The sequence below is a fragment of the Eublepharis macularius genome, chromosome 12 (genome assembly GCF_028583425.1).
Source record: "Eublepharis macularius isolate TG4126 chromosome 12, MPM_Emac_v1.0, whole genome shotgun sequence".
NCBI lineage: Eukaryota > Metazoa > Chordata > Lepidosauria > Squamata > Eublepharidae > Eublepharis > Eublepharis macularius.
The window spans coordinates 65294438-65304657 of NC_072801.1; the positions used below are offsets into that span (position 1 = coordinate 65294438).

General features: G+C 49.9%; 1 protein-coding gene across 2 annotated transcripts; it reads left to right on the forward strand.

Annotated features, from left to right (window-relative positions):
* The first annotated feature begins 671 nt into the window (after positions 1–671).
* ZNF668 (zinc finger protein 668) lies at positions 672–7105 on the forward strand. 2 transcript variants are annotated; one of them, XM_054995369.1, is made up of 2 exons: positions 672–894; positions 4870–7105. In XM_054995369.1, exons 1-2 carry the CDS (start codon positions 847–849, stop codon positions 6640–6642), a joined length of 1821 nt encoding a protein of 606 aa, XP_054851344.1. In that variant the 5' UTR covers positions 672–846; the 3' UTR covers positions 6643–7105. The 2 variants fall into 2 exon arrangements, with proteins under 2 accessions (XP_054851344.1, XP_054851345.1); XM_054995370.1 differs by lacking the exon at positions 672–894 and adding an exon at positions 2252–2323.
* The last annotated feature ends 3115 nt before the right edge of the window (positions 7106–10220 follow it).

The following is a 10220-nucleotide window of genomic DNA, read 5'->3' on the forward strand; positions in this document are numbered from 1 at the left end:
TTTCTCGCTAGATTCTCTCTTCAAAACGCCTCAATAGCAAAATCCTAGCCTTCCTTAGTACATACCACGGCCTTTGCCGTCACTTTTGCTTTTATGTGGCATGTGGAATGTTCCAACTGAAACTTAAGGCTGATTCTGTTGGATAATGAATTTTCAATGCACTTTATCAATCGTTTGAGGTGGATTTTTTGTTCTGCGCAGGAAAAAATCCGTTCCGAATGATCTATAAAGGGGATTGGAAGTCCATTATCCAACGTGTGCGGAATCACTCTAAACCTTCAACAACAACACCCAATCGGTTTTAAGAAATGGCACACTTCGCCTGTTTCCACGCACGACAGTTAATGCGCTGTAGCACTCGTTTGCAACTGGATATTCCTATGTGAAACAGGAAAAAATTCGCTCGCAAACCATCTTTACAACGCATTGAATGCATTCTCCAATGTCTGCGAAAGGAGCCTTTCCCTGGTGCAGCAATTAAGCCATTCCCCGCAGCAGCCTCGCCGCCCTCGCCTCTTCGTCAAACGCAAGATTTCAAATCCCCCAGTGCCACACTTCCTTCTTGTGCAACTCCGAATGCCTTCCTCCACCCCTGCCACACTTCCTCTCAGTCTCTCGCCCCCTAATTAACTCCCTCCCTTTCAGCAAACTACAGCCCGGAGGGTCCCGGGCCCCTTTCGACCCGTTGCAGTCGTTTCTCCTTCGCTCCGGCTTCGAACCGAAGCGACCAATGAGCGGGGGGAGGCCAACCCCCGCGGGCCGAGTTAATTGCTGGCGCTTCCACTCCCCCTGCATTTCCTGCCGCCGTTTCCTCGTCTCCCCCCCGGGGTCCTAGTGCACCGCGTCATGGAGCTGCAGAGAAAGGGAAAAGCAAATAGACAAAGGCGAGAGCAGGTAAGCGGCGGGGCCAAATGCAGCTGGGTGCAAACGGCGCCAGCCTCCCTTGGGCGGCAGCGGAAAGTGCCCGGGCTCGGTTTGGCAAAAGAAGCCAAACGCAAAAGCGCCGCCGCTGCAAAGCGCCCCCCCCTCCTCCCGCGGCGTGCCTTTTTTCTTCCACGGCGGCCGCCTCCGCCGGTCCTAGAGACCGCCATTTTGCCAGCTGCATGCCGGAGATGCGCGGCCGGGCCGGGCCGGGCAGGGCAGGGCAGGGCCGGGGGGGGGGGCGCCGCGCTCCTCCGCCTTTGCCCGCCGGGCGGCTGTGCGCGACTGCCGGGGCCGGCCGGGCACGTGTGTGCGCGTTGGTGGGAAGGCAGGCGCCGGCTGGGCTTTGTCCCTCGGTCCTAGACACAGCCATTTTGCTGCCGGACGAACCAGCCCCTTTTGTCTCTGGGGATCCAGCCCAGGAGGGGCTGTGCCGTTTTTTATCTGCAGAGGAGACCCCGACTCGTTGCAACAGGCCTAACAAAAAGCCATAGGCGTGTGTTCCCTTGGGCTCTAATGCCTGGGAGGACATAAATGCGTTGGCCAGCCTTCTCTAACCGCTCCGCATTGCCTCCTCCTTCTGCGGGCGATTCATCATCATCACCATCACCATCATTTTTAATTAGTAGTGATATCAGATCTTCCTGCCATGCAAGCCCTGGCAGCTCTGACGTGGTGTCTTTGCTAATAAAGATCGAGCTGCCCTCGACAGCTTATCCCAGAGTGCCCAATAGGACAGTACAGATGTCACATAAGGCGAGGTCTTTATCCCCTCCCGAAACGAAGCATCACAGCGCATGTGATGCTTCGTCGCCTGTTTTCCTTCCCCCTTTTTTAGTTTCAGGTAGGCAGCCGTGTTGGTCTGCAGTAGAACAGCAGGACTGGGGTCCAGTGGCGCTTTGGAGACGAAGATTTTCAAGACTGACTCTCCAAAGCCTGGACCCTGAAAACCTTGTTGGTCTTTAAGGTTCCACCGGACTCAAATCCCCCCCTTTTATCTTCCCCCTCCTCACCCAGCCACCCACCCCTTGCTTAAACTCCCATTGCAGATTCCAGTGCTGCGCTGTATGAATGAAGAACGAAGACAGGGATCCAAAATCAATCCCCAGTAGTTTGTCTCAGTTTCCAAATCCCTCTTTCCTCCTCATATTTATGATCTGGCAACTGTCTTGGTATCTATTCTGTCTAGGTCCACCCATCTGCGCTGCCCTGGAGAGGGAGGAAGAAAAATGTATAGATGGAGAGACAGAGGGACCCTGCTGCGTTTGATGTGGCTAAACCACATCAAATAGTTTCCCTTTTCCCTAAAGATCTAGATTAAGGAGGGGTAGAGATGAATTTTTCCACTCAAATCTGACAGAAGATTGTGCCTTCAGTGTTAAACTCAGCCTTCTAATCCCAGGTGCGTAGTGGTCTGCTGTGGTGTGAAACAGGCACTCTGCACATGCTCAAAGGAAATTCCCAGGTGCATCACTTCATAATCCCTACCCTGAGGCCTAGAAGTAGGTCCCAAGGCAAAGTCTTGGCTTGGATTAAACCTTGTGGAGGAGAAAGATTTTTCCCCTTATCTTGCAGGCTCTTTTTCTTACCCAGAAAACTCCTCTCTATGGTATGTCCCCCCCTTCCTATCTTGCTTCTGTTGGCCATTTACATTCCTGGCTTTTATTTTTCTCTTGGAGATTGGGGGTATCCTTTTACAAATTTTAGGATCCCTATTAAAAAGAGAACTGTGAAATTGTTTTCTTTTCTACTTAGCAATATCTGCATTTTAAGGTATTTTCCTTTCCTCTTCTCGGAACTTTTCCCTCTTTCCTAGATCCTAAATCCAGCCATTTTAAAAATGGCATCACCCAGGCTCCCTAAAGACAGGTAAAATCCCTTGGTTGAGTAGAGAAAAGCAGGTCTCCCCTCACCATCTTTCTGGATTTTGAACTCTATTCCTACATGCTTTGCTTTGCCTGATACTGCTTTTCTTACAGCTGCCAGCCATTTTACAATTGCTTTGTAATAAACACTGGGGATTTGTTTAAAAAAGGAAAACATACATGTAAGTGCAGGCTATTTGCAAAGTCTCTGTAGGCAAGGAACTCTTTACATTACTGAAACATTCCTTTTTTTATGCCATGACAAATAGAAGACAATTCTCTCCTAGTTGCACAGAAACCAATAGGAAACATTTGTTTCTTTATATGCCGCCGCTCTAGAAACTTGCTCGATTCTTCTCCCAAGGTCCGTAAAGATCTCGCCAACAGCTTTATAATTAACCCCCCCCACACACACACGCCTCTTGCATACAACTTCACATAATACACATTGCATTCCCCTCCATAGCCATATCATGTGTGTGTGTGTTATAGGCTGTCAAGTTGCCTCCGATCTGTGGCAATCCTCTGAATGAGAGACCTCCAAAATGTCTTATCATTAACAGACTTGCGCAGATCCTGCAAACGGGAGGACATGGCGCTTTTTTAATTGAGTCAAACCAGGTCTTCCTGTTTTCCTACTGGCTGCCACTTTTTCTAGTATTATTGACTTTTCCAGAGAAACTTGTCTTCTCATGACGTGACCAAAGTACGATAACCTCTGTTTTTGTCATTTTAGCTTCTACAGTGAATTCAGGCTTGATTTGATTTAGTACCCACTTATTTGTCTTTTTGGCCGTCCATGGTATCCACAAAACCCATAAAGCTGATATATGCTGGTTAGAGTGTCAGACCAGGATCTATATGACACCCAGGTTCAAATCCCCACTCTGCCATGGAAGCTTGCCCTCAGCCCAAACTACTTCACAGGATTGTTGTTGTGAAGATAAAATGGAGGAGAGAGAAATGATGTTAGCCACTTTGGGTCTCCATTGGGGAGAAAAGTGGAGTATAAATGAAATGTGTGTGTGTAAAGTGTTGTCAAGTCACAACTGGCTTATGGTGACCCCAGCAAGGGGCTTTCAAGGCAACTGAGAAGCAGAGGGGGTTTGCCATTACCTTCCCCTGTAGAGTCTTTCTTGGTGGCCTCCCATTCAAGAACTGCCCCTGCTTCGCTTTCGAGATCTGACGAGATCAGGCCATACCATGCTGCCTTCCCTCCCATAAATGAAATAAGTAAATAAATAAACCTCATGGAACAAATTAATCCTTCACTTACACGGTTGCAATTTGATTTTCATTTGATGTTTTGGTGATTTTAGGATCGCTACCCTCTTTGTATCACTTGAATGGGGCAGGCTAGAAATTATGATAACCTTTGGGTGGTACAAGAGAGTCTACTAGCTTCCAAGTGTCCCCACAAAACAGCCTTCCCATCCCATGAATAATTCCTTTTAACTGTGAGTTGGCATCTTTCGTAAGTTCCTCCCCCCCCCCCCACCTCCTCTGCTTGTCTCTGTGGTGTTTCCTTTCATGCCTTCAGCTGTCCAGATGCATTTCTCTCGTTTAGCTTTAAAAGGGGCTTGCTCCTTTGAGACCAGAAGAGGGAGGCCTGTATTCAATTGGCTTAGTACAGGTGAATGCATGTAGAAGTGGCTTCTTTTTTAGCCTCCAAAACTTGCTCAGTCTCTTGAGGCTATGGAAGAAAGGAAGATTCCCTCTTCCATCTGGGCAGATGTTTTTGATACTCAGGTGGCAATTGCTATTTGCATCTGGTGAGTGTCAAATTATTTAACTTGTATAATGATGAGAGCTAGTCATAGACTAAGGGGACCTGCCATTAGGACACAGCTGGAATTAGCCCTCTTTATCCCAGAGATGAATTGCTAGGAGGTGGAGCCGAGGAGAAGACCAGATTCCTGGCATTTATATTACACCTGGCCAATCCAGAAGTTTCACACTGCCTGCCAGTCACAGGGACTGATACCTCAATGTTGGATGTGTATTCTAGGCTACGCTCTTGCTTGCCAATGGTTGCTATCCTGGTGGGACCAGCTCTGTAATTTTTATTTCTGTGTTTGTTCAGGCTGCAGCCTCTCCAAAGATGGCCAAGGAAGAAGGAGTAGGTGTGGAGGTGAAGGTGGAGGAAGAGGAAGAGGCTGGCTACATCCAATCTGGTCGGCGCTATAAGTGCCTGACATGTGGCAAGACGTTCCCCAGTGTGCCGCGAGTGCTGCGTCACCTGAAGACTCATGTGGCCGGCACTGACGGCCTGGTTAGCAAACACGCTTGCCCCAGCTGCAGAAAGGAATTCCCAGACCGTGGGCAGCTCCGCAAACACCAGCTCAGCCACCAGACAGAGCGCCCGCACCAATGCCAACTTTGCACCAAGGCCTACAAGACGGCTCCTGAGCTGCGCAACCATGGGCGCAGCCACAGTGGCGAGAAACCGTTTGTGTGCCACGAATGCGGCAAGGCCTTCATGCAGCCGGTCTGTCTCCGAGTCCATATGGCCCGGCACACCGGAGACCTGCCCTTCCGTTGTCAACAGTGCCACAAGGGTTATGGCACCCTCTCCAAGCTGAGGATCCACCAGCGCTCCCATACAGGTGAGAAGCCGTATTCCTGTGGCGAGTGCGGCAAGTGCTTTGCTGACCCCTCGGTCTTCCGTAAGCACCGCCGCACTCATGCCGGCCTACGCCCCTATCAGTGTGAAGTCTGCAACAAGACATATGCTGAGTTGAAGGACCTGAAGAACCACGAACGCTCCCACACCGGGGAACGGCCCTTCTTGTGCCAGGACTGCGGGAAGGCCTTTTCCCGCTCGTCTTCACTCGCCTGCCACCAGCGCATCCATGCAGCCCACAAGCCGTATCGCTGCAACCTTTGTGGGAAAGGTTTCACCCAGCTGTCCTCCTTCCAGAGCCACCAGCGCACCCACTCTGGAGAGAAACCTTTCCTCTGCCCGCAGTGTGGGCGCATGTTCAGCGATCCCTCCAGCTTCCGCAGGCATCAGCGAGCCCATCAAGGCCTCAAGCCATATGCCTGCGACAAATGCGGGAAGGCTTTTCGCCAGCCAGCTGACCTGGCCATGCACCAGCGCATCCACACGGGTGAGCGGCCCCACAAGTGCTCCCAGTGTGACAAGAGCTTTGTGGCCTCGTGGGACCTCAAGCGCCACATGCTGGTCCACTCGGGGCAGCGCCCCCATCAGTGCGGAGAGTGTGGCAAGAGCTTCGCTGAGCGGGCCAGCCTCACCAAGCACTACCGTGTCCATTCTGGAGAGAGGCCCTTCAAGTGCGACCGCTGTGGCAAGGCCTTTGTGGTGTCCTCCAGCCTCAGGAAGCACGAGCGCACCCATGGGAATGAGAACAGCGACAATAAGCCCTTGCCCCTCAATAACCAAGACCCACCTCCCAGTGATCAGACAGCCATTGTTGTTGCTACAGTTATGCCCGCTTGTGGGGAGTGCGGGGAGGCGTTTTCCTCTACTCAGGACCTGCGTCGCCACGAACGGCTGGTCCACCCCGGCCTGAGACCGTTCACGTGCCCGGAATGTGGCAAAGGTTTCTCAGACCGGGCTGGGCTGCGTAAGCACGAGCGAATCCATTCGGGGATCCGCCCCCATGCCTGCCCCCACTGCTCCAAGGCTTTCCTTGGTGCCTCTGACCTGCGCAAGCACCTTAAGACCCACATGGCCCTAGAAAACAGGGCCTCTGAGGATGCCGTGGTGACGGCGACCATAACAACCTACGAGTCACTCATGCCTGCTCACATCCATCATCATGATGACAGCACAGGGACTGACAAAGGATCCCCCTCAGACTGTCTGCAAGAAGCTCTCAGTGAACCATCTTGACTCTGCCCCTCCCCCCCTCCCCCGATGCAGTTGGGTAGTATGGCTTGCCTGTTCCATGACCTCATTTGTGGTGATGCATCCTCGGCCTCCTTCCAAATAATGTGCTATGGACAGCACTCCCTCAGTAGCTCCCCTGTGGAAATGGCTCTTTCCAAACTTCCTAGCACTTCTTTTTTCCAAAGGGGGGCATGGCTACATGTGCTTTCCATAGGTGGGTGTGTCTCCAGCCTCGCAAGCAAAACTCCCTGCTCCCCAGCGTCAAACGCTTTGTCTATCCAATTTTGAACAAAAAGTATCTCACGGGGGAAAAAAATCATGCTTTTAAAATACTGACACAGTTGTCCCCCTGTCAGCAATAGGGGACTGTGTTGATAATGTGGTTACGTACCCTCTGCAGGATGATCTGTATCATGTAGCTGGGTGTGTATGTGCATCTGTTGTGCTCCATCAGTTAAAATCTTACAACGTGTGTGGTTTGGGGGAGGGAAGGAGGGTTTAATTGATATAAAAGGGGTTTTTCTTTGCGGGGGGGGGGGGAGGCAAGGATCCCCTCTTCCATTCTCTTCCAAGACAATTATCTTTATAAACTGTGCTTGTATGAACAGTTGAAATAAAAGGACTTGTTTGTTTTAAAGGCGAATACTGGGTGTTAGGTGTAATAACATGGGGAATAGAATCCCAAAGGCTTTTTCCTCCCCTTGCCTAACTGTCCACACCCAGATCCCCCCCCCCCCATGCCATTATCCTTTCAGTTTCTTCCAAACATCACTGCTGTTCCAGAGTCTCTAACAAAGCTGGTTCTGAAGCCACACATATTGTAATGCGTTTGTAGCAGTGAAGCTTTTGAAATCCATTGGCTGAACTGCTGTGGTGTCTTGGAATGTTCAGAGAATGAAGCAGGTTTTAGTCCACCTTCTCAGAGGGAAGGGTGTCAGTTTGGCTGGGATTTAAACTTCACATAATGGGTGGTTAAGACTTGGGAAAAGGGCCTAAGATGGGGAGAGGCTGGGGAAAGCGGTGCATAGAGGCAAGGAGGCTGAAGGAAGGGTAGTGTGGACTGACAAGGAACAACCTGAGAAAACAAAACTTGCTAAGAAACAAAGCAGGCAGAGGAGGAATAGGGAGCTGAGGCAAGAGGAGGAGCTTTGAAAATGCTTTTACAGTGCTTAAGAGGAGCAGGGACGTTAAACAGGAACCTGAGGAAACAATGGCAGGTGGAGATGTGGAGGTGAAGGTAGGAGGAACCAGGGGAGGAAGTAAGACTAGGCCCAAAGGCTGTACTCGAATTATCAACAGAAAGGAGATGGGTGGGCAGGAGAGGGTGCTGAGGAGGCAAGGCTAAACCTCAAGTTTAGTCTCCAACAAGGGCATTCCTCCAATTGTGGCTTCTCTAGGTTGATGCCACATTTTGATCTGATAGCAATAAGGAAGCAGCTGGACTGAGCCAGCCAATGGTAGAGGTATTACAGAGCAGTCCTAAGTAGTTACATCCTTTTAAGTCCGTTGAAGTCAGTAGGCTTATGGGTCTAAGTCTGTTTAGAATTGCACTGTTAGCCTGTTTTGGTCCCTCCCCTCAAGACCTCAGGGGCCATCCCATCATACATGCCTCAGCTTCATGCGACAGAGGACCTGGGCCAGCTAAATGTACCTGTGTGTGTACACATGATAAAACAGACATACTCTGCCCTTCATATCTGAAGGGGCTATATGTGTAGGGGTTAGAGAGTCAAACTAGGATTTGGGAGACGGGTTCAAATCCCCAGCTTGTCAGGTGATCTTGGGCCAGTCGCATGCTCTCTCAACCTAAACAATTGTTAGAATAAAATAGAGGCAGGGAGAATGGTGTTGTAAGCTGCTTTGAGTCCCCACTGAGGAGAATTTAAGTAAATAAAGTATGGTGGACACTGGATGTTTGGTCTGAACATGAAATGCAAACCTTACACAAGTTCTTCTCCTTCTTTGGCTTGTGCACCAAGAATGAGTTTGTTCCCTGTGATTTCTCTGGGCTTCACCTAAGTGTTCCCCCTCTCCCAGAGAAGTGTTTTAGGTAAAGCGGGGTCGGGGGGAAGCGTTGTGGCCACCCAGTCATGTTACTTACAGGAAATGACCAGCGTCATTACCTCCTTCCACCACATTACCTTGTGGTAAAATTGACAAAAATTTCTCAGTATCTCGTCACCCGGTGGAGGTTTAATGCTGAAAGTGCATGGAGGAAAAAGATTAAACATGTTTAAAAAGTCTCCCAAAGACCCCCACTCCACCCTCAGTGGTGGACGGAGGACTGCAAACATATCGAAAAGAAACGAGTGTTCACAGGAGACGTGTAAACCACAGGGTGGTTGATAAGAGTTTGTTTATTCCACCTTCCTACAAGGTTACCCACCCATCGGAGAGCGGCTACAAGCACATTTAAAACAGCGCACCTGTCTTTCTCACATGGCCAATAAGAGCGGGAAAGAGCCTCAAAGAAACTTCGGGGGAATGTGTGAGAACAGAGTGTGTGACGTCATTCACATAGGGAGTGAAATTGGATCCTTTCTTTTTGGTCTTTGCACGAGCTGCATGCCTTGAAATAGATGCAGAAATTCAACCGGTGAAGGTGCCACAGAACGAGTCAAACCTCTGGTGCACCTAACCTGGTATTGTCTACCCTGACTGACAGCAGCTCCGGTGAAGGGTCCTTCTGGTGGTTGGTCCCTGTGGCCTGAATGCTTTTTAGTCTGGGATTGCACACAGGCCCTTCTGCAAGCAAAGCATGGGTCCCTCTCCTGCTTCTTCAATATTCCCATGTGCCAGGAAATGCTTTACCTGTTGAATTCCCCCTTGCCATGTAAATTTTAAGAACACTTGAGTTTTTAATCGGGTGTAAAAGGAGGAGGAGTTCTGAGGCCCAGTTCTCCCCCTCCCCAATATTATAATCCATTAGACCCAAGAGAGCTTGGCAAGGTCTTTCTTGTTGCATCTCTTGTGTTGTTTCCCTTGCATTTCCCTTCTCAACAAACCCAGTCACAAGGCTGGCTTTGAGTTGGTGTGGGTCATTAGATGCTGTTTCCTCCCCTCTCTCAATAAGCAGGGGAAACAGGCTGTTTGCTCTCTTGCAGAGATTCCTTTGGTATTTTTAATACTACCAAAGCAGCATGAAGAGTGGATCAAGGACGATGCCATGCATGAGGTTCAGTCGAGTGGATCCTTTGCATATCCGTGGGCACTGGCCACCTTCTTGGCTTGGCCAAATGCAAGAATCAGCCATTCTTCTGGAATCCAAAGGAAAACCCGTTAGTACAGAAGGCACAGAACCAAGGAGCTACACCTCCCCTCCTCCCCTCTTTTTAAAAAGAGGCTGAAAACAGCGGCTTGCCCATTCCCCCAGTTGTGCAAGCATACAGCCTGTATAGTAACTTGGACGAGTTTACTCCTTTTCTATGTTCAGGCAGTGGATGTGCCGTAACTGACTGAGATTACTATTCAGTGGGAAGGTAGTCTTGGAAAAATGTGGCCTAGTAACTTGTTTAGATTTATTTGTAAGGCTGGTTGAATGATTGCTGCAGGGCTTCCACAGATGGACTGTTTGCACTCAA